This window comes from Heterocephalus glaber, unplaced genomic scaffold, assembly GCF_053883595.1.
Source record: "Heterocephalus glaber isolate CG9 unplaced genomic scaffold, H.glaber_assembly_v1.0 deba00001687, whole genome shotgun sequence".
Lineage (NCBI taxonomy): Eukaryota > Metazoa > Chordata > Mammalia > Rodentia > Bathyergidae > Heterocephalus > Heterocephalus glaber.
This window is the reverse complement of record NW_028258412.1, coordinates 3,054,770-3,077,096: the sequence shown is the minus strand read 5'-3', so window position 1 is coordinate 3,077,096 and position 22,327 is coordinate 3,054,770. Positions and strand designations below refer to the sequence as shown.

At 46.9% G+C, this 22,327-nt stretch overlaps 3 protein-coding genes across 8 annotated transcripts in view; 2 read left to right on the top strand and 1 right to left on the bottom strand.

The window, feature by feature from the left end:
* On the top strand, positions 1 to 13,971 carry Tfip11 (tuftelin interacting protein 11). Of its 2 annotated transcripts, none has more exons than XM_004843349.4 (13): positions 1 to 116; positions 1,534 to 1,751; positions 4,201 to 4,354; positions 4,642 to 4,798; positions 6,666 to 6,793; positions 8,091 to 8,243; positions 9,606 to 10,133; positions 10,237 to 10,343; positions 10,976 to 11,144; positions 11,602 to 11,845; positions 12,287 to 12,429; positions 12,838 to 13,003; positions 13,543 to 13,971. In XM_004843349.4, exons 2-13 carry the CDS (start codon positions 1,543 to 1,545, stop codon positions 13,896 to 13,898), a joined length of 2,514 nt encoding a protein of 837 aa, XP_004843406.2. In that variant the 5' UTR covers positions 1 to 116; positions 1,534 to 1,542; the 3' UTR covers positions 13,899 to 13,971. The 2 variants fall into 2 exon arrangements, with proteins under 2 accessions (XP_004843406.2, XP_004843407.2); XM_004843350.4 differs by having other exon boundaries at positions 5 to 103.
* A 101-nt stretch (positions 13,972 to 14,072) lies between these two features.
* On the bottom strand, positions 14,073 to 22,035 carry Srrd (SRR1 domain containing). 2 transcript variants are annotated; one of them, XM_004843352.3, is made up of 8 exons: positions 21,833 to 22,035; positions 20,497 to 20,625; positions 19,351 to 19,391; positions 17,639 to 17,898; positions 17,453 to 17,551; positions 15,769 to 15,923; positions 15,243 to 15,288; positions 14,073 to 14,868 (listed from the first exon to the last, which is right to left on the bottom strand). In XM_004843352.3, the coding sequence occupies exons 1-8, from the start codon at positions 21,994 to 21,996 to the stop codon at positions 14,650 to 14,652; spliced, it is 1,113 nt and encodes a 370-aa protein (XP_004843409.2). In that variant the 5' UTR covers positions 21,997 to 22,035; the 3' UTR covers positions 14,073 to 14,649. The 2 variants fall into 2 exon arrangements, with proteins under 2 accessions (XP_004843409.2, XP_004843410.2); XM_004843353.3 differs by lacking the exon at positions 20,497 to 20,625 and having other exon boundaries at positions 21,833 to 22,033.
* A 44-nt stretch (positions 22,036 to 22,079) lies between these two features.
* Positions 22,080 to 22,327, top strand: part of Hps4 (HPS4 biogenesis of lysosomal organelles complex 3 subunit 2) — a 29,301-nt gene continuing 29,053 nt past the window's right edge. For 3 of the 4 annotated variants that reach the window (XM_004843346.3, XM_087198313.1, XM_087198312.1), the window contains exon 1: positions 22,080 to 22,225. The gene's annotated coding sequence lies outside the window, so the exon portion shown is untranslated. The remainder of the gene's footprint in view (positions 22,226 to 22,327) is intronic. The other variant, XM_004843347.3, reaches the window with a different exon arrangement.

Sequence of the window (22,327 nt, the reverse complement as noted above, 5' to 3'; positions counted from 1 at the left end):
CCGGCGCGCCAGCCCAGGAATCTTCCGGGTCTCGGCTGCCGCTGTGGCAGTCTTCGCGTGCGGCGTGTGAAATTCTTGTTGGTACCCTGGACCCTGCGTAGAGGTGAGCGGGGCAGGTGAGTGGGTGTGGCGGAGTGACGCTGGGTGTCTGCGGGAGTCGGGGCGAGGGCCCAGCCGGTGTGAATTCCGTTTCGCCCACAGCTCTGCCGGGGTGGAAAGGAGCGGTACCGCTCGGGTTGTAGGGGAGTCTCTACCTAGGCCCAGTTAGAACCCGAATCTGCTTGGAAGCGTAGACAGCAGGGTCGAGTGAAGTCCAAGTCCTGACTTCAAAAACTAATGGTTTGGAGCCCTTGTTGCTCTGCAATTTAGGGCACGGTACTTCCTTTCCTTGGCTTTTGTTTTCTTATCCAAGGTATGGAAATGTTAGTAGTATCCATCTCGTAGAAGTGTCTTGTATTTAGCATCTACCGAGGGGCCTATAATTTAAGACTACTCTGGGATTTTTAACATGCCCTGTGCCCAAAGAGGCAGTGTAGTATTTAATCTTATGCACGAGGGGCTCCCTACCTCCTTTGAGAACAGTTCCCACCTGTGCACTCCTGGATAGGGGTGAAACCGGCTGCCTGCAACCGGTGCACCGTGAGAGGGAGCAGGGAGAACATTCTTACGGTTGACCAGAGTTTGACACTGCCTGAAAGCTGCTTGCAGCAAGGCTAGAGCAGGAATGTGTTACTTTGTAATGCACCACACTTGCCCTTTTGTGCTTTCGATACTCAGTTTTACTGAGTACCTGGTGCAGTTGGAATTTAAACCCAGATTGTGATTTTTGCTGTGCCTGATTTCAAAATCTTCTCACAAGCAGTCTGTAAGGTTGTTTAGTCATTGATCCAATTTAAGAGTGAGACAGACAAATCTCATCACCTAGCTATGAGGAGGTGGATTTATTCCAAATCAGAGAGGCGTGAGTGTTAAAGAAGTGTTCTTAATTACTGCAGGCTTTCAGCTCATTAGGAGATATTTGTATTTTTGGAGAAAAAAAATGACTTTTGCCCAAGAGTTGTTGAGTTTCAAAAAGTAATGTATTTCAGAAAACATTTTCTAAAATTCTTCTGGGACCACCAAGGGGGGAGATGAAATTCTTTCCTCAGTAATAAAAAGCACGTTAAAATATGAGACCTAAGATGATGTTCCCCCACTTTCTGAGGCAATAATGTATAGATTGGCTTACTTGGTTATTTTTCTGTGTATTGTGTATTTGTGTGTGTGACATTGATGACTTTGATTAGGCCTAAGAAGTTGTACATTTTAAGAAGCATATAGATAGTTGGAACTAGTCTTTTGTTTTGTCTGTGTTACTACTGATTGCTTTCTGAACTGTGTTTTTACTGTCTACTCTATTGAATAGTAATAATGATTTTAATGAACTTTAAATTTGAAGAGGTGGTGAAGGGAGCAAGAAATACAGACTTCCAAGGAATCCTCCTGTTGCTTCCCTGGGACTTATCACTGATTATATTCTTTTTGTCCCTTTAGTGACTGGCCATGTCATTGTCCCACTTGTACCGGGACGGGGAAGGCCACATGGATGATGACGATGATGAGCGGGAGAACTTTGAGATCACTGACTGGGATCTCCAGAATGAATTCAACCCCAACCGGCAGCGCCATTGGCAGACCAAAGAAGAAGCCACTTATGGGGTGTGGGCAGAGCGTGACTCAGATGAGGAGAGGCCCAGCTTTGGAGGCAAACGGTATTGCTACAATGGGGCTGCTCACTCTTGCTTAAGGAAATGAGGGAGACATTCCCACAAGAATATTCCTTTCCTTGCCTTATTGAGTCCCTTAGCTCCAACATCAGCTAGGGAGGTCCAGTTTCTTCTTCAGGCTGACATGCTGATCTTTCACCAATCTGATCTTCAATCTGTACTTATGGAGCGATTAGTATGTACTAGGCCTTGTGCTGTAGACCCAGTCCTTGCCTTCCTGTAGCTCAGACTCCAGTGGATAGAGGTTAGCTAATATCAATTAGTAGCTCAGACGGTCTAACTTTGTAGCTGCAATAAGGACAAGAGGGACAGCACAAATGTCTAAAAGCACATTTGGTTTGTTCTGAGAGGTCAGGGGGAGATTTCTCTGAAGAAGTGAGCTGAGATGAAAATTAAAGGTGACTAGGGTGATAGGAGAAATGTATGCAGAGGCCTTTGATGGAAGGCAGCAGGGTATCTGGAAGAGTACAGAAGGTGTTATAGGCTGGAGTCAAGAGGGGAGGGTCGTTTGGGAAGGGTTGTTGGTAGAGAGGCTGTGATATGGGGTAGGTTAGGGTTTGCGAAAACCCTCTGCAGGTGTGCAGGGGAAGTGCGGCAACAATGAAGACAGAACTCTGAGAGGAAGGTGAGGCAGTGATCCCAGCAGAAGTGGCAGTAGTCTGAGCTGGGGAAGGTTGGGGAGATAAAGATTCGGGTCTATTCCCCAATGTTGGATCACCTGTGTGTGGGCCGCCACTTGAGCCATGTGCTCAGCCAACGTGTGGCCATGATTGGGACTTTTTCACAGTGGAGGCTGAAGGAGAAAGCCTAAGGATGAGTTATCATCCATATGACATCTAAAAGCGTAAGTGTAAGTGGACCAGGGATCAAGAATGGCATAATCTTGGGCTGGGGATTTAGCTCAGTGGTGCTGCTGCCTGTCTCGAAAGTGCAAGGTCCTGAGTTTGATCCCCGGTACAAAAAAAAAAAAAGGGATAATCTTAAGGTAATAATAGCCAACATGTATTGACTGCTTACTTGTCCTGGGTACTGCACAGCTGGTCTCATTCACTTTATGAGAAAGGTACCATTATTATCCGCATTGTACAGATTAAGAAATGGAGGCCCACCCAATGATAAATGTAAACGTATTGTATACCTAAAATGTAAACGTATTGTATACCTAAAATGTACCAATAAAAGAATTTAAGGAAATGGAGGCCCAAAGTCACATGGCTAGGTAGGACCTGAGCTGGCATTAAAACCTGGACCTCCATGACTCTCAAGTTGAGGCTCTTGACCACCAAGTTATAGTGCCTCTTTTAGGAAAAAGTTCTCTGAACTCTCTTGGCTGTTGTGGAGATGTTTAATTAGTAGGTTGGTCATTTTAATAAGGTATCATTTTATTTTGTAATATCCCAGGGTTTTTCATGGGATTTGTTTCTTTCTGTGCTCCATTAACCACACAGCTTTATTTTATACAAAAGCAAACTGAAGGTAATCACTTATTGTAATTGCTGTGTTTCAAGTAGTCAGAATTTACAGTGGACCTTTAAGTGACAACTGGCCTGACATACGAACAGCTTGGGTTACTTAGGCTAAAGGAAGATTCATCTGCCTCTTGTTATCTATAGCATGTACTCAGGTAAACATCCAGATCCTAGCTGTATTGACTTACAGTCAACTTGATTACAGCCAGCCCTTGGAACCAATCGAATTTATAAGTCAAGGGTCCACTGTAAATCAATACATTTCATGGAGTTAATGTCTTAGAGTATTTTAGTTTTCAAATAAATTTAATGGATATGACTTTCTTAATTTGATAACATAATATATTTTGTATTCACATATTTCAACAGGTTTTACTTGTTCATGATTTTCATCCATCTGTAGTGGGTTTTTTGTTTGTTTTTGGTTTTTTGAGACAGGGTCTCGGTATGTAGTCCAGCTGGCCTTGAACTCACAGTGAGCCTCCTGCCTCAGCCTCCCAAGTGCTGGGATACAGGTGTGCACCACCACGCCCAGCTTCTGTTTTTTTTAATACTTGAAATAGTATCTAAAACAAATGATTGTTAAGGTAAACAAAAATGTAAAAGTGGCACGCATCTATAATCCCGGCACTCTGAGAGGCCGAGGCTGGAGGATCACAAGCTTGAGCCTAGCCTGGGCAACTGAGCAACTGTCTGAAAATAAAAAATGGGCTGGGCGTATAGCTCAGTGTGAAGGCCCTGGGTTCAATCTCCAGTACCACCACCACCTCCAAAAAAGTTATGTATGATTACAGAAAGTCTGTGCTTTTCTGATATTCTGATACATAAAAACAAGTGTCTCTTTTTAAAATTGGATCCCAGGAGGTGCTGCTGAGGAATTTTCTAGTGAGCCAAATTTCTAGGATGGGACAGAGGGCTACAGAAAAGTTCTTTACAGATCTGATGTTTCATATCTGTGCCTGCAGGGCCCGGGACTACTCTGCTCCTGTCAACTTCATTAGTGCGGGGCTCAAGAAAGGGGCAGCTGAGGAGGCAGAATTGGAAGACTCTGATGATGAAGAGAAGCCTGTTACACAGGATGACTTCCCCAAGGATTTTGGACCAAAGAAGTTAAAAACGGTAGAGTCTTATGGCAGGATACTCATCCAGAGATATCTTTCAGAGGTCCCTGTGGCCTGAGCACTCCTTGAGAGGGAGCAGCTCAGTGGGCATCAGTCATGTGGGTTTCTCCCCATGGCAGCGTGTTTCTGTGCAGTTGTCTTTCCTGACATGCATTGTGGATAGATTTTTGGTTCATGTGACATCTTCATTGCGCTCTGTAAGAGTCAGGCCATTTTCTTGCTGGCTAAGCTTTTCTAGATTTTTCTTTTGCAATTTGCTAAGTCTGTTTGTTTTTTTCTTTGCAGGGTGGCAATTTTAAGCCCAGCCAGAAAGGTTTTGCAGGAGGAACCAAGTCTTTCATGGACTTTGGCAGCTGGGAAAGACATACAAAAGGCATTGGACAGAAGCTTCTTCAGAAGATGGGTTATGTGCCCGGCCGGGGTCTTGGGAAGAATGCACAAGGTATGGCTGCAATGTCCTGGGTGTGTGCCCCATGGAGGCCAGGAGAGGGAAGAGGGGGGCAGCTGATGGAGGGTTTGGTTTTCTCTGCTTTTTCCCTTTTGAATGTCCTGAACGCTGCTCCTGGGTTTGCCAACACGGGACAGTTGTGGTCCTCATCTACCTTACTTTCCCAAAACCAGGTTCAATAAAGTGCCTCAGTGGGAGGGAAAGCATTTGGGTCTAAAACATGCAGGAGATAGTTGAAAACAGGGTTTGTTTTGGCCTGACCATCAGTGTTTCTAAAATAATGAATTAGTTGCCCATGTTGCAAAATCATTTATACCTAGAAGTAGGTTTTGGCTGGGAGTAGTTCAGCTGAATCATAGCTCCCCTGGGACCGCACATGCCTTCACTTGGAAGCAGGCTTCACCACTCCCTGTTGTCTTGAACCGTGGCCCACTTTATTCATTCCCATGAGTTTGCCTGGGTCTTGAAGGCATTTAAGTTTCCAGTGCCTACTCATAGGGTTTTGATTTTCCAAAAACAATGATTTATGTGTTCCTCAGGAATATCAGTAAAACATTCTGTATAGCTTTTTAAATTTTCTTTCTTTTGGAACTGAGGATTGAACCCAGGGCCTTCACACTGAGTTACATCCCCAGCCTTTTTATTTTTGAGACATAGTTTCACCAAGTTTCCCAAGGTGAGCTTGAAATTCAGCCTCCAAGAGTGCTGGGATTACAGGCGTGCACCATCACGCTAGGCTCTGTGTAGCTTTTTTTAATAGTAGAGATATGTAGCTGTAGTATTCGCTAAGCATTTCCTGCCTCGGGTCCCTCTGTGCTCGCTTGGCAGCCCAGTCTCCTCTGTCTTCTCACCCCCAGCCCCGTCGAGACATCTCCCCTCACACACAGGCTTATCTCCTTTATCTTAGAGCCACATAGTTGGATTCTTCCTGCAGGAACTTTTCCCTCTCTTGTGCTATTTCCTAGGAATGATCAGAACTGGGAATTGGATATAATCAAAAGTATTTCCTATGATTCACATTCTAGTTTCCAAATAGCTGTTAAAAGTTACTTCAGGAGCCGGGGATTTAGCTCCGTGGTTCCGCCGCCTGCCTCGCAAGTGCAAGGTCTTGAGTTTGATCCCCGGTACCAAAAAAAAAAGTTAACTTCAGGTTATGTATTGAAAATATTAGCCAGAAGAAAAATTCATGAACATGAAGGATGGTAGAAATGCTGACCTAGAAGGAGAATGTGGATGCAGATCTTATTTGAGATTTCAGTAGTACTAGAAAGGGCCAGGAAGGTTGGAAAATTTGGGGTGGGGGGAGGCATCATCATTGATGCCTTATGATCCTGTTTGTAAATGCTTTTATGAGAATACCCTAACATATATGTCCAGGGCCTAGACGTGCTATAAAAGTGAAACACAGGCAGTATGAACTGCTAAACAGATGAGCAGTCTCTAAATATTAAATTGCAGCTTTACTTCCATCAGAACCAGTATACTGCCCAAATTACTGTGCTTGCCACAATAGAGGCTTCCAGATGCGGAAGTGTAAAATTCAGTATGGCTAAGTTCTCCGTTCTAAACGAATCATTCATTTTCTTCCTGTCCACCAACATGGTGAATCCCAGTAGAAATGAAGTCTGCCCTTTGGACATAAATAACCTCAGGTCAACAACAGTTCCATGGTAACATCAACAGCCAAAACTTTCAGACCACGTGGGATGTGAACAGTGTTCCAAGTATAGGGCAGCACACTCCTTGCTGAGTGGGGTGGTAGTTTGTGTAAGGAGCAAGGAAATGTGATTTCATCAAGTGGCTTGTTCACATACATGAGCTGATCAGATCTGCTGCTTTTTCTTTTGCTGAAATTGGCCAGGTATCATTAACCCCATTGAAGCCAAACAGAGAAAGGGAAAAGGAGCTGTGGGGGCCTATGGCTCCGAGCGGACCACTCAGTCCCTGCAGGACTTCCCCGTGGTGGACTCAGAAGAGGAGGCTGAAGAGGTAACCAGGGGACAGGAACTTCGTGGGTGGGGTCCTGTTGTCATTTCGATAGCTGTCTGTCCATCCATTCATGCATTCTGTATGTCTTCAAATGTTTACTGCTCACAGTCTATATGCCAGGTACGTACGTGGAGCCTGGATGTGCCCTGATGGATGAGCAGAGAGCCTACTGGACAGAGACAGACAGCACACAAGCAACCACAATCTGCTTAGAATGGCAGTGTGTCCCAGGAAGTGCCTACAGAGAAAATAAGGACAGGGAGAATGGTGCTGACCTATGTCTAATAAACAGGATGGGAAACCTTTAGGGAATAAAACATTTCAGTTGGACCTAGTGGAGGAGAAGGTGCTAGCAATAGGGAGAGTCAAGAGGCCAGAAGACACTGGGTTAAAGTACTACGTGAGAGTTAGAGACCTTACAGGGTGCCACTGTGGTGGGGGGCAGCGCACAAGCCAGAGGAATTGATGTGCTCAGAGAGGTGGGCTGGTCTCCCAACAAGGCCTGAGTGGCCGTTTTTAGGTGCTCAGGTTTCATTCTGTTGCTGCATCAAGCCATCAGTTGGTAGTGGTGTGTCACATTAGAAGGGTTAGCTCTCGATTGAGGCATTTGTCTTTTGCTTGTATGAGAGAAACCAGGATGCCACAAAGGAACATGTTACTGTTGTCACTGATCCGCTCCTTTTAATGAGGAAGGAGGCATTTGGTAATTTGGGGCTGACAACTGAGTTGGGTTCTCAGACTTAGATGTGAATGGGTGTCAGGCAACAGGTGTGGCATCTCACACCAGGTGCAAGACAGCAAGGTGTAGTGGAGAATGAGGCACCTGGCAAGGTGTAGCCATCTGAAGGGGAAGTCTTTGTTCAGGTGTAAATGATTGTTGCCACCTGAGAATGTGGGTTCAGTTTCCCCCGATCTTCTCATTTCCCCAAAATGGCCAGAAGTCCAGATACTCTTTGAGAAAAGTACAGGATTAAACCTGTGTGAAGAAAATAAAACGACAACCACAAAACCAACTTCTGAGGGTTGGACTCTGCCAGTTTCCTCTTTCATTTTACATCACCCTGTGGAGAAGTTTGGCACACCTGACTGTGAAAGACCTTGGCTTTGAGACTTGGGGCCTGTTCCTCACGATTTGTAAGAGTGTCATTAGATGGTTTCAATGTTATGCACGTACAGTTGTTCACAAAGACCGTGGTATAGATTAAGGCAGCAGCTGGTGACTGATGGCCTAGGTTGGCCCCACCTGCTGTAAGAAGTGGCACTTCCTGTTGAGACTGACTATAGCTCTCTGCTTCAGGAGTTTCAGAAGGAGCTGAGCCAGTGGAGGAAAGACCCTAGTGGAAGCAAGAAGAAGCCAAAGTACTCTTACAAGACGGTGGAAGAGTTGAAGGCCAAGGGCAGAATTAGCAAGAAGCTCACTGCTCCCCAGAAGGAGCTTGCTCAGGTCAAGGTATGGTGCCCTTGGATACCCAGGCCAGGATCTATTCAAAAACACAAAAAAGCAACCCCCACCTGAATAGACACTCAGCATTTCCTAAGCTTCTTTGGGTCTTATTATTTTGTGTGTGTGTGTGTTGGGAGACAGGGTTTGGCTTTGTAGTTAAGGCTGGCCTTGCACTCATGGCGATCCTCCTATCTCAGACTCCCAAGTGCTGGGATTACAGGCATGTACCACTACACCTAGCACGGGTCTTTTAATTGGGTGCTTTTGTTTCTCTTGTCCTCCTTTTGTGACCTGGTAGTAGCAGGTTCCATTCAGGACACTTGACATGTTCAGTAGTGTTACTGAGTTCCAGCTCTGTGCCAGGGACCTTCATGGCACAATAGTGGTAAACCAGACAACAGTGCACGTGGAGTATTAGTTTCCCACCACTTTCCCAAGGAGCTGAGGAACACTGGCAAGAACTGGCTATTGTAGTTTAGTGTAGGATATAGACTGTGTATCATAGAACTAAAAAAGCCCAAAGTGGGGTTCTCAAATGGTCTGTGTCATTGGTATCAGATAATCTGGTGAACCTGGTAAGAAATGGGGGTGTTCAGGTTTTACCTAGCAATTTTGAGTCCGTAAATCTAGACTTTTTTTCCCTGTGGTTCTAATGTAAGTGGTTCGTGGATCACACTGCTAGTTAAAAGTGACAACTCTGTTTCAGAAGCACAACCCACACTCAGATTTCCTCAGTTTTCCTACAAAGTTGAGATCAATCAGTTCATTCCCAAAGCTGCCTTTGTCCAAGAAACTTTGTGTGTGTGTGTGTTTCAGTCTTTATTAAAAGGGTCACATGCAGGGCATTAAAAAAATTAGGAAATCCAGAGAAGCAAAAGTATGAAAAAGTTTCTGTCATTCGAAAGATTGCCAAATTTTAACATCTTCACGTACTTCCTTCTAGGTCTTTTTTTTTTTTTTTTTCTATTCTTGTATGCATATATTTGTGGTTTTTATCAAAATGCCATAGTTTGATTGTACATATAGTTTTGTTACCTGCTTTCAGCAGTATGGTCTCTTCCATGAAAATGCATTTTCCTCACTAATACTCAGTCTCTGTTGAAATTTTCTTGGTTTTCCTAACATCTGTTCTCTGTGTGGCTGTCCCGAGGGGTCAGTCTGGAACTGCTCTCTGCACCTGCCCTGTCCCCTGCAGCTCCTCTGATTGAGTACAGTGTAGTCCCCCCGTAGACACTCTGCCCTTCTTTAGCGCTACTGACTAGTGTGGTTCCCACACACTGCTGGCATCAGGCTTTCCCTGGGCTTCATGCTGTTACCAGGCAGCAGTGGGGAGTGTTAACCTGTGTGCCTTCTGCCCCCTTCTCCAAGGTCATAGACATGACGGGCCGGGAGCAGAAGGTCTACTACAGCTATAGCCAGATCAGCCACAAGCACAACGTGCCAGACGACGGGCTGCCTCTGCAGTCTCAGTTGCCTCCCCTGCCCGGCAAAGAAACAAAGGCCCCAGGCTTTGCACTGCCTGAGCTGGAGCACAACCTGCAGCTGCTCATTGACCTCACTGAGCAGGAGATCATCCAGAATGACCGGCAGCTGCAGTATGAGCGGGACATGGTGGTCAACCTCTCTCACGAGCTAGAGAAGATGTCTGAGGTCCTGGACCATGAGGAGCGGGTCATCTCCAACCTTAGCAAGGTGCTGGAGATGGTGGAGGAATGCGAGCGGCGCATGCAGCCCAGCTGCAGTGACCCACTCACGCTGGATGAGTGTGCCCGCGTCTTTGAAACCCTGCAGGATAAGTACTACGAGGAGTATCGGATGTCGGACCGCATGGACCTTGCGGTGGCCATTGTGTACCCACTCATGAAGGACTACTTCAAGGAGTGGGACCCCCTCAAAGTGAGTCGTGGGGGTGTCTGCCTGCATGCCTCATCTGGGCCCTTGCTTGACGGCTGTGCAGAGGGCAGGAGGGCTGGCTGACCTGTGAGGTGTTTCTCTGCAGGACTGTGCCTATGGCACCGAGATCGTCTCCAAGTGGAAGAGCCTACTGGAGAACGACCAGCTCCTGTCACACGGCGGCCAGGACCTCTCTGCAGATGCCTTTCACAGGTCCCAGGGCAAGCCCTGCTGTCTCTTGGGGCTGGCAGGGTGGGGGCAGAGCTGGGGCTTGCTTGTGAGGGCTGGGGACGGCACGCTGACACTCTGGGAATTTAGACTCATTCATTTACCCACTCAGCCCGTACTTGTTGAGTGTGGCACAAGTGCCCAGTGCTGGGTGTAGCCTAGGAATACTGCCTAGGAGTACTTGGTGCTGTGGAAATGGCAGGTGGCATGGAAGGAATGACCCAATGATGCAGCAAACACAGGGAATGCAGTAGCAAATAACAAGGGGAAACAGCAACATGGGTGGGGTTGGAGCAGAGACCTGTCAGAGGAGGGGACTTTCAGGCTGTGTCCCAGAGCGTGAGAGGTTTGGCTAAAGGGGAAAGCACCTCGTGCTTGGGGAGGGTCCCTGTGTAGGGGCCATGAGCCTGTGTGATCTTGAAGACTGAGGCCCCAGGGGTCCAAGGACAGTGAGGTAGCAGCAGGCTGAAGTCTGGCTAGCCAGTGTGGGGACTGGCTTGGTGGCTTTCTGTGGCTGGAATTCTGCTTCTGCTAGAGTTGGGAGTTGGTGATGTGTTTAGTGGACTTTCAAACCAGTCAGAGCAGCCAGTCCATCTGCCCTCTGGCTTTCTCCATAGGCTGATATGGGAAGTCTGGATGCCTTTTGTTCGAAATATTGTTACCCAGTGGCAGCCAAGAAACTGTGACCCAATGGTAGACTTTCTGGACAGCTGGGTGCACATTATTCCTGTGTGGATCTTAGATAACATCCTCGACCAGCTCATCTTCCCCAAGCTGCAAAAGGAGGTGAGGTAGGGTGTGGCAAGTGCTGCCATCGGGCACTTGGTTTAGTATTTTCTCCATTATGATCTCCCTGCTGTTAGAATTTCTGGAATTAACAGGAATTTGTCAATACAGATTTTACCCTAAAGAGAGTCCTAGCCTTTTTCTCAGTACTTTTTTCCCCACTCCTTTAAGAGGGAATTCATTCTCAGTATCTTCAATGAAATCAGAATTAAGTGTTTCTGAGATCACTGACAGTGTCTTCGCTCAGGGGAAATGAAATACAAAATGGCTACAATGCACCTTGGCTGCCTCTTTGTGCCTCACGCTTCTGTCCATGAAGTAGGGGCTGTATCCTCCACACATAGGAAGAGCACTGTGGCCCTCAGCCAGGTGTGCACGGGCTTCCTCACAGGTGGCCCTTGCCTGTAACTTGCCAGGGTAGGCTGTGTGACTGTTTTGTTTCCCGCTTGCCATGCAGGTGGACAGCTGGAACCCCCTGACAGACACTGTCCCCATCCACTCCTGGATCCATCCATGGTTGCCCCTCATGCGGGCACGCCTAGAGCCGCTCTACTCCCCGATCCGCAGCAAGTTGTCCAGCGCCCTGCAAAAGTGGCATCCTAGCGACTCCTCAGCCAAGCTCATCCTCCAGCCCTGGAAAGATGTCTTCACCCCTGGCTCCTGGGAGGCCTTCATGGTCAAGAACATCGTGCCCAAGCTAGGTAAGGAAATGGGGTCATGCATTCCAAGTCCACCATGCCCTGGTCTGTGGGCAGTGGTCATGAACTAAACTAAAGCATGGCTTTTGAATTCATAGAAATGCTTGGTAAATCTAACTGGGGTCCTTTCTGCTGTTTAGTTATGGCAATGCCTGAAAGTCTGCAGAGTATTGGACTCACATTGCCTTTTGGTTTGCCTGATTGGCCCTGTCTTGGCTTCTGGTGACAGGACAGCCATTGTTGATCTGAAATTATTGTGGCATTTTACTCTGAATTATTAGGAATTTATTTCTGGGTAGGAGAAAAAAAATGTTTTTTAAGAACTGCTTTGTCAAGAGCTTAAAATTGACCTTTAAGAGCAGATCAAAGCTGCTCTCTCTGGTGATAATTGCCCTTTGACTTTGTCAGGACAAAAATTGAGCCTAGGAACGAATTCTCTTGCAGGGATGTGTCTTGGGGAGTTAGTTATTAACCCCCACCAGCAGCACATGGACGCTTTTTACTGGGTGATCGACTGGGAAGGGATGATTTCTGTCTCCAGCCTTGTGGGGCTCCTTGAGAAGCACTTCTTCCCCAAGTGGCTCCAGGTGAGCTTTGTTCTGCTTGGCTCTGGGAGGACGGGGGTGGGGGTGGGGCACTGAATTTCCTGCTGAGGCCTGGCTTCATATGAGAATGAATTAGTGTGGTAGGAAGAAGTGACTGTTATGATAGGGGCCCGTTTGCTGAACATGTGTCATAGGCCAGCTGCTGTTCTTAGTACTTAATTTGTATTAGGTCAGCTCCTCAAGCAGCTCCTTGGAGTAGGGACTGTGAGGTCCCTGTCTAGGGACATGGAGGCTGAGGCTCAGCAACAGCACATGCTACCAGGCTGACTCCAAAGCCACTCTTCCATGCCAGGCTCTTCAGTTCCTATGAGCCCTGTAAATAAGACCAGCATTGGCAGTTATTCTATTTGTTGCCTCTGGGGATGCAAGCGTCTTGTCTGTTTTTGGCAGGTGCTGTGCTCCTGGCTCAGTAACAGCCCGAATTATGAAGAGATCACCAAGTGGTACCTGGGGTGGAAATCCATGTTCTCAGACCAGGTGCTGGCACATCCATCCATCAAAGACAAATTTAATGAAGCCCTTGATATCATGAACAGGGCAGTGTCCTCTAATGTTGGTGAGTAGGGATACCCACTTAACCATGTCCTGGTCCCAGGGTCCTGGTTTCTAAACATGAAATGACAGTCTGCTTTCTGGTCCCCACTGGCTGCCTAAACAGGTACTCTTCATTCTTCCATTGACAGTCGCCACTGGATTCTGTTAGCTGTCACCCCATCCCCTCTGCCCAGCTCTCCTGTGCCTGGAGGAGTGTTTGTCCCTGAGTGGAGACTGACTGGGCATTCTAATGATGTGACTCCCAACTCAGGGCCCACCTTGTCTGCAGTGCCATGTTGCTTAGGTTCCCCAGCTTGTGCCCAGCTCTCTTGGGTGTGCTGTTCACGTGTCAGTTTGTGGTTGGCACAAACTAATTTTCTTATCAGCCAGTTGTGCAGTCTTTCCCCAAGGTGCTTGACTGTTAGCCCACATGTCTTTTGGGGCACAGCTGCCCTCTGTGAGTAACAGGTACCCTGGTGTACCCAGACCCAGTCCATGTCCCAGTGACAGTTCTGGTACTCCTTAATGCTGCCCCTCACTGCCCTCCCTCCTGTCTCTCAGGTGCCTACATGCAGCCAGGGGCTCGGGAGAACATTGCCTACCTCACCCACACGGAGCGGAGGAAGGACTTCCAGTATGAGGCCATGCAGGAGCGACGAGAGGCCGAGAACATGGCCCAGAGGGGCATTGGCGCAGCTGCCAGCTCTGTGCCCATGAACTTCAAAGACCTCATCGAGACCAAGGCTGAGGAGCATAACATTGTCTTCATGCCCGTCATTGGCAAGCGGCATGAGGGGAAGCAGTTGTACACATTTGGCCGCATTGTGATCTACATCGACCGAGGGGTAGTATTTGTGCAGGGCGAGAAGACCTGGGTGCCCACCTCCCTGCAGAGCCTGATTGACATGGCCAAATAGACTGTGGCAGGTCAGGAGCAGGCCATGGACTTGTTCTTGATGAGGACTGTTATGAATAAATAATTTAAAATCATCTCTGGAAGCCTAACTTCTCTACTTAGGAGATACCCCAGCACTGGTGCTTATACTGATCAGCTTTTCTGTTGCTGGGACAAAATACTTGACACTAGCAGCTTAAAGAAGTAGAGGTTTATTTGGCCCAAAGTCTCAGACCCGTGGTGGGCTGACTGCAGGACAAGAACATGGCAGAGAGTGTGGTGGAAGACAGGTGTTCACTGCATGGCAGCCAGGAAGCAGAGCTTAGAGAGGAGTGCCTGGCCCCAGTGCCCACTTCCAGCTGGGCCCCACATCCTAACAGCACATTCAGCTCGCACATCAGAGGATAATGCACTGAGGACTATAGTGCCCTGTGATCCAGTCACCTCTCCAGGTGTCTCCAGGAGTGGTAGAGCACTTGCCCAACATGCACAAGCCGTTAGTTCAATCCCCAGCATTACACACTAACACAGAGATACTTACATGAGACCAAGCCACTCGGGGAGGATGTAAAAATGCTATTTTAGAAGTCTGTACATCTTCATACTGAGTACTTACACAGCATGTCATCCTTAAAACAGGACAGCCAACTTGCTGTATTTCTGGTTCTCATCTGACATTTGGCCCACTGCAAAGAAAGGGTTCCTCTGCGTCCCTCCCCAGCAGCTTTCCTGTCTGGCTGGTGGCAGCTTCCACATAGGCAGCACTGTATGCCTCACACTGGGTTCATGTCAGCAGTGGGAGGATCTGTTGTTTTCCTGATGATCTCAAGGTCCTCACAGCCCTGGTAATCAGGTTCTTCCTGAAACATCCACAGATCTCTGGGGAGGCGTTCCAGCTTTTGTGTAGGGAACCAGTGGACCGAGGTGTCATTAAATGTGTCCATGTACTCTGAAGTCTGAGGAAACTCCACCTCGTCCAGTCCTTCCAGAATCTGAGCAGGAAAATTCAAATATAAAGTCTTCTTGGTCATAGAAACCCCCACTGTTCTAGCTTAAACTCCCATTTTACTTATCACCCTGTTGTCCGTTTGGGAAAATAAGGAATATTTTTATTTAAATGTGTTTGTGTAGTGAACTGGAAACCCCAAAGGCGGTGGATAAGTTGGATTATGATATTGAAAATAAAGGAAATTAAGCTTTCTGGAGCAGAGATCTGTGGGGTGCACTCACTGACAGCACACTAATTCCCCCATCACTAGCCCCTAGTTCCCTCCAACACATACCAAGGCAGACTTCTTCACAGTGAGGGAGAAGTAGAAAGATTTCTTACCCACCTCCCTCCCAGCCTCCTTACTCAGATACATACCTTTGCAATGTAGGGATAATTTTTCTGCAGAATCCTTGTCAACAACCTACAAGTAAAAACAACAGTGACTAGGAGGTGTGTGAATGGTTTTATTAAACACAGAAAAGCAAAATGACCTGAAAAATAGGAAGAATTCAGAACAGAATGAGGGATGTGGAGTATATTAGCTAGCAGAAAATGTGAATACCTAGTAATTGTGTCCCATTGTCAGCAAAGAAATGCTAAAAGCAGACATCTAAGCATCATGAAATGGAGGGTGTGGATCTACATGCAAAGGAATTAAATAGCTTTTCAAAAACATTCCTGTCTTGTCCTAAGAGAAGGCAAGGATTATTTGTGAAGACCCCTTCACTTGCTTCACAGCTTGACTAAGGGTCTGATAATGTGTTTTTAACTATTTATCCAGTTCCTTATAGAATAGCATCTCCACATCCAGAACAGTCATGGAAACGTTTTCTGTTTGTGGGTCAACTTGGTATGGGCTTCACCTCCAGGCCTGACTGAATCCCAGTATCCGAAGACTCACCTTTCCTCAAGGCCTCTGAAACTGTTCCCGATGATGACCATCCTGGACAGGGCATCTACGGACCAGTTACTCCACAGAAGATTGTTGTACAAGGCTGTCCCACAGTGAAGCATGTAGAAGATGGTGGGCTCCCCACAAACACTCCGCTTGCCTTCCTGGGGAATGAAAGAAACAGATGGCAACGCTCACAGATCATTGGGACACATAGATAACAAGCCGAGATAAGCGGAACATCAAATGAAATGAGACTGTGGAATAGTTCCATCAGTAGTGTGTGTGAAATCTATGCAATCATGGGATAGAGACAGGAAATCTGACTCCAGGAAGAACTCACTTAACAAATGTGTCACATGAACACAGTCCCTTCATGGACTAATAAAAGGTCTTCTTGGTCTGTGACAGGACAGGAGGGTGACAGTGGTCACTGTCCCCATGTTCAGGAATCTTCCATGCTTCCTGTGTCACTTTCAGGGCCCCATCATAACTGAAGGCCCTTCAGATATCCCTAGGAAGGCACAATGTCTCCTTCGTGGGACTCACTGCTCTTTACCAAACTCCTTGGCAGGAACACAGGCCTGGTCTACTTCAGTGGTGTCCTCTCTCCCATTTTCCTCACAGATTCTCTTAGGTCAGTAACAAACTGGCAGTGGTATCCAGAAGCCAGCTCTGCAGATCTGCCTGCAATTCTGCTTCTGGGCCTTTAGCAAACTCATGATGCGCTGCCAAATCCCAGCTCAGACCCAGGAAACCTTCCCTGGTTGCCAAATATCTGTCCTGTCTCAGCTCCTTGTATGCAGTTCTGACACAATGGCACATTCATCATTTACAGTTTCAGTCTATGAACCTTGATGTAACCATGGGCTCTCTGAAGACAGGGACTGGCTCTCATTTTTCTTCATCTCCCTTAAGCTCCCTGCCCAGCTCCAAGCAGGCACTCAGCAAAGATGATCTCGACCAAATGACAGTGTTTTCAGATACTGCCACCACTGGGGACAGATTTTTCTCTTGACTGGGCCTAACTTTCAGGCCATACAATAAACAATGAGATGGCAGTTTCAGGACACACAGAGGAATAAAGCAACTCTGTAACTCCCAAGACAATGCAAACCTACATCAAAGGTGTCTGCTCATACTGGTGTCAGCTCTGTGCCTGTGAAATAAAGCTTTTCAGAGGTCTCGGAAATATCCAATCCCAGCTCTTCATGGGATGGAGGTATCACAGGATTTAGCTGCAACTCACAGCCAGGTGCTGGGGTGTGACTGGGCTCAGAATCATGGAGGGCTGAGAAGAGGTCCCATCCCCTTTTACTGCTGCCCAGGGACAAGGCAAGTTCCAACCAGAAGAGCCTCAGTCACAGCACCCAGACGTTGTGCCCTCTCAGTTTTTAAATAGCAGCCGGAAATACCAATTAACATAATTCTGGGACAAAGAATCCTTGCAGAAATTTTCCAAACTTAATATGTTCTAGTTCATACTATTTGTGTAATTTGAAATTTTTCTGATGGGTACAGCATAAACCAAAATGGAGGTGACTGACTAGTCAAATTTTACAGGAACTGGGAAAGCAAGCAAGCAGAGGAGAGGAATGAACAGTATTTCAAAGAAATGTGTCCATGGGCAGAGCCTGAAGTTGGTCTGGTCAAGATGTACACAGCCTGCCCCACGTTTCCCCTAGTTCCTTACCTCATTCTCACTGAGAACTGTCACACCAAGGGTGTGAAGAACTGCAATTTCGAGTGGACTGAACAGAGGGTCATAGACCCAGCAGTGACTTCTAGGAGTCTAGAAGGGAAGAATGAGTTATTTCAATGCAGAAGCATACTGTGTGCAAGACCAGGGAGGGGAGATGAAGGTGGATCCAGAACTTACCTGGCACTTGTCCAAGAAGAGAAGCAGAAATGCTAGCTGGGTTCTAGCTGTGATGCAGGTGGCAAAGTTCCCAATGCCATAACACACACACTTCACACGGCAGGTTCCCGAGACCAAGGGCTCTCCTGGGCTGGAGGCATGGGCCACATCGGACTCACCTAGTGGTGAGTCAAGGTGCAGGTTTCCGAAAGCTTCCGACAGAGTCTTCACAGGAGGCTTCTGTTGTCCTAGCTGTTCTGTAAGGCATCGGCTGATGGATTCTGAAACAGCAGCCCCCAAAGGCAGTCAGAGGGTATGTTTTGCCCTTGAGAGCCAGATCACCCACCAGAGAAGTCTCAGAGCCGGGGAGAAACGCAGCAGGGCAGTAAGGGCTTCAGCTCCCCAGAGAGAGAAGCCACCCGGGATGTGCAGCCATGTCCATCACAATCTGACAGGCTATCCCAGGCACTGGATTCCTAGGGCCCAAACCCCAAGAAGATCTTTCAACAAAAAATGGGCTTCATTCATAGACAGTTTCCATCTAAAACTCTAATGTGAACTCATTCTAATTTAATAGGAAGTTCCTAGTAAGTGCAGCCTATGCTCTGAAATAGTGTTTTGCTTATAACAAAGACTAGAAGAACATAACTCAAAATCATACTACAAATGTCTGAGAATAGGAATGCTAACCTGTGAAAAGGTCAAAGAGAAAAAGGGACACTAGGGACCTCAAGAACCTAAGAAAAAAATACTCTGTTTAAATACTGTTAAAAGAGGTAGGTTCTCTTGTCCCTTTTTAAAATTATGCCGATAGTGAATTTAGTTGAATAAATCTGTATGCAAAACAAAACAAAAAGCCATACATTGCAATGATAAGGTATCAATTTTCACTTATCAAAGTAGCTATATAGATTGGGACAGGAAAAATTATTTGAAAAACTGACTCCTTAGGTCCTTGCTGATAAGAGATTTTTGTAAAAGCCTTTCAGAAAACAGCTTAACAATGCAAATTGAGTTGGTGACTGCTTTTTACTAAACAATTTCACTTCTGTGAATATATCCTACTGAATCATACTAAACTTGGTAAAAGCTTTATACATAAAGTTGCTCATTGCAATGTTGTGTATAATAACTAAAACATAAATGAAAGACACTAATTGGTCTTCAATAAAAAAGCTATCTATGGGGCCAGGGGTTTAGCTCAGTGCTTCCACTACCTGCATCACAAGTGCAAGGTCTCGAGTTCGACCCCCCCGGTACCAAAAAAAAAAAAAAAAAAAGCTAACTCTGGTATGCTCACTCAATGCGTAAATATCATGTTGCTACATATTATATTTAAGAAGAGATTATAACTGCTTGGGGAAAAGTACACTATTACATCAAGGGAAAAGAACATGATGATGATCATGAGAAAGACAGCTAGCATTTATTGTCTTCTATGCAGCAAGCAAGCACTGTGCTAAGCATGTACCTACATGACCTCATTTAATTCTCAAAACTATATTACTGGACATGTATATGATCATCTTTATTTCACAGATAAACTGAAGGTTAGATATAGTTAACAGCCAAAGGAGACACAGCCCTAAGGGAAAAACCAGAATTACGACCCAGCATGAACACTGCTCTGAGAAGTGAAACGTCCTCAGATGAGGACTGGATTTCCTTCTCTGTCCACACTGAGGCCCCCCTCCCTCCCCTCCCAGCCTTCTCCTTGGCCAGGTGGTATGTACCTACTGCTGAACTCCAGAAAGCAGAGATAAGCAGGTCGTTCCTGTTGAGAAAAGAAGGCACAATCATCTCTCATCCTTTCAGCGCTACCCTAGCAGTATCTTTCCACCTGACCATGAGGTAGATGCCTTGAGGACAAGTGCCCTCCACCTACAGCCCACTCTTACTGCCCCTTAAGAGATGTGCACACACTGACAGGTCCAGAACCAGTCTCCATACTGCTGGGGTCAGAGGGGACAGGAGAGGCAGTTTCCTAGTGGAAGCCCTGGATTTTTGGCCCACAACAAAGTTTGGCAGAGCTGTGGCTTAATAAATAGTTGCCAAATACTTGGCCTTGACCTTCCTGAACTTTAGTCTCTTCATCTCTAGAATGATAAGACCCATATCTATCACAGAGGGTCACAGGAGGGATTGAATGGGTTAGCACTCTTAGGACAGTGCCACATAATAGGTTATAATAAACTGCCTTTGTTATTAAAATAACTCTAAGGGAAAGTAAAAGAAGAGATGAGTGCCTAGACTTTCTTTATTCAAGTTTCAACAACTGGTTTCTACAAGCCCAGAGCTAAACAAAGTCAACTGTGAATTAAACTAGATTTGAACCAACAAGCCATAGACCAGAGACAGTGTTTAGGGATCTGTTACGGTTTAGATCTAAAATACTGGCCCCCCACAAGTCTTGTGTTCACAGGCAGAGTGCTCACTTCGGCAGCACATATACTAAAATTGTGTTCATAGGCAGGGCTTTTGGAAGGTGACTGGATCATGGGGGTGGAGGGCTACACTCATTAATGAGTTAGTCCACTGCCAAGTTTATAGCTGACAGTGCTATTCAAGGTAGGGCCTGGTCAGAAGAGGCAGGTCACTGGGGACATGGCCTGGAAGGGAATATTCTTGTTCCTTTCTCCTCCCCTGGCTCTCTCTTGTTCTTGGCTGCCATGGTGTGAGCAACTTTTCTCTGCCATACACTTTCACCATGCTGTTTCTGCCTTTAAGTTAGCCATCCATGGACTGAATCCACTGAAACTATGAGCCAAAATAAACACCTCCTCCACTAAGTTATTTTGACCCAGCAACAGGAAAGCTAACACAGGAGCTCAAAGGCTGCCCACCAAGGAAACGGAGGGCAAAGGAGAGCTCAAACATACATGGGTGTGCCTGATAAGTCTGTGCACAGATCAGCATGTAGAGTGCCTGGCTCTTCTCCGCTCAAGGCAGGGGTGACCATACCATACTTAGGGGTGCTGGAAGCAGGAAGCCTCTGGGAAATTTTGAAGCTGAGGAAATAATCACAATGTTAAGGGATATGGAAAGAGTCTTAAGAGTTCTCCAAATGCCCAGGCACACTCACTCACATTTACAGCTGAAGTTTTTATTTTGTTTGCAGTACTGGGGATTGAACCAAAGGCCTCTGGGATGATGGCAAGGGTTCTACCTTTGAGCTGTATCTCAGAACTTTTTATTCATTTTCATTTTGGAACAGGGTCTCACTAAGTTGCCTAGGCTGGCCCTGAACTTCTGATCATTCTGCCTCTGCCTCCGTACACCTTCAGAGATCTTACAAAGAATTGCTGCTGTTTTTCTCCACCCCTCACACCCCAGGCTCATCCAGTTGGTCAAAAATTTCTTTCTATTCAGAGGTAACCTCTGGGTCACACTGCCTCTTGATCCTAATTCTAGGAAAGAGCAGCCTATAAAATCAGTTTAATCTCTCCCTCTCACGATGGCTCTCGACACTGACCTGAAGAAGCGCTAAGGTTATTTCTTGAGCCCTAACAGGACTGGTACTAAATAAGAGTATTAATTCTCAATAACAATAGTAAGGAACATTTACTGAGTTCTTCCTGTGTTGGGTATTGTCTCTGTGCTTTCTCAGGGATTGGGCAAAGTATGGAGGGACCTGGGGTGAAATAAAGAGTCCAAACAAATGGCGAGATGTAAGCTGAAGTTTTGGAGTGAGCAAGACGGGTTTGAAGTCTGGTTCCATACATTCATTGCCTATGTCTCTTTGGGCTACCAGGCTCCTAGCGTGGCTGTGATGTTCAACACTGACAAGTGTGTAGAATGCTTAAGGCAGTGCTAGGCACATAGCAGCTGGTCGATAAATTAATGATAACGGTGACAATCACGTGTTCTTGCTCTCTCGCGCTAAAAATACTAATAACATTGGACTTGGTATTAATAGCAAAACCTGGCCCAGCACTTACCACATGCCGGGAAATAGTTTACATTTACTAAATCACATATAAGAAGACGAAGGCACAGAGAATTCAAGTTGCCCAAGGTCACGGAATTGTCATGGGAATAAGAATGATAACTTTTACTGAGATCTTACTATAATCCAGGCCTGTAAGGCGCTCGTTATCTCCGTTAAATTCTCACAGTAACCCCCCAATTAAAGTTTTTGGCACATCTCCACTTCAGAGATGGGGAGACTGAGGCTGAGAGGGACCCATCCGTGCGAAGACTCGACCCCGCACTCACTCGGCCTCCTGGAGGCGACGAAGCACGATTTTGGTGTCAGCCTCGGGCTCAGTCTCATGGCCTCGGGCCTCCAACTCCCTCCGCTGCGGCCGCCGCGTAGCTGAGCGCTTCCGCGGAGCAGCTGTCTGCCAGGGCTCGAGCGCCGCCTTCGCGGCCGCAGCCATTGCTTCGTGACGTCACCGCCGCGCCGTGCCCTCGTTGCGTCATCACCGTGCACCGTCTCCCTGCGACCTTTAGGGGGCGGACCCGGGAGGCGGGGCAGCGCGTGACCTGGGGCAGAGCTACGGTGCGAACAGGTACTGGGCGGAAGTCGTGGGCACTGTGCCGTCGCCACTGTGCCGTCGCCCACACTCCGGATCCAGAATCCTGAATCTCGAGCACCTGGATACCTGGGTACTGTGGTGGGTGGGCAGGCGGGGCCTGGAGACTTCGAGGGGTGGGACCCAGCCTCTCCCGCAGTTTCCCAGCCTCCTGGCACTGAGACTTGTCCTGAGG

Excerpts from the sequence above, each read along its gene's own strand:
- Tfip11 (XM_004843349.4), top strand. The coding sequence starts at position 1,543 with ATGTCATTGTCCCACTTGTACCGGGACGGGGAAGGCCACATGGATGAT. Across the intron at positions 6,794-8,090 it reads CAGAAGAGGAGGCTGAAGAG|GAGTTTCAGAAGGAGCTGAG; the intron begins GTAACCAGGGGA and ends TCTCTGCTTCAG. Across the intron at positions 11,846-12,286 it reads GAACATCGTGCCCAAGCTAG|GGATGTGTCTTGGGGAGTTA; the intron begins GTAAGGAAATGG and ends ATTCTCTTGCAG.
- Srrd (XM_004843352.3), bottom strand. The coding sequence starts at position 21,996 with ATGGCTGCGGCCGCGAAGGCGGCGCTCGAGCCCTGGCAGACAGCTGCT. Across the intron at positions 19,392-20,496 it reads GACTTATCAGGCACACCCAT|GAACGACCTGCTTATCTCTG; the intron begins GTATGTTTGAGC and ends TTTTCTCAACAG. Across the intron at positions 17,552-17,638 it reads TCTTCTTGGACAAGTGCCAG|ACTCCTAGAAGTCACTGCTG; the intron begins GTAAGTTCTGGA and ends CTTCCCTTCTAG.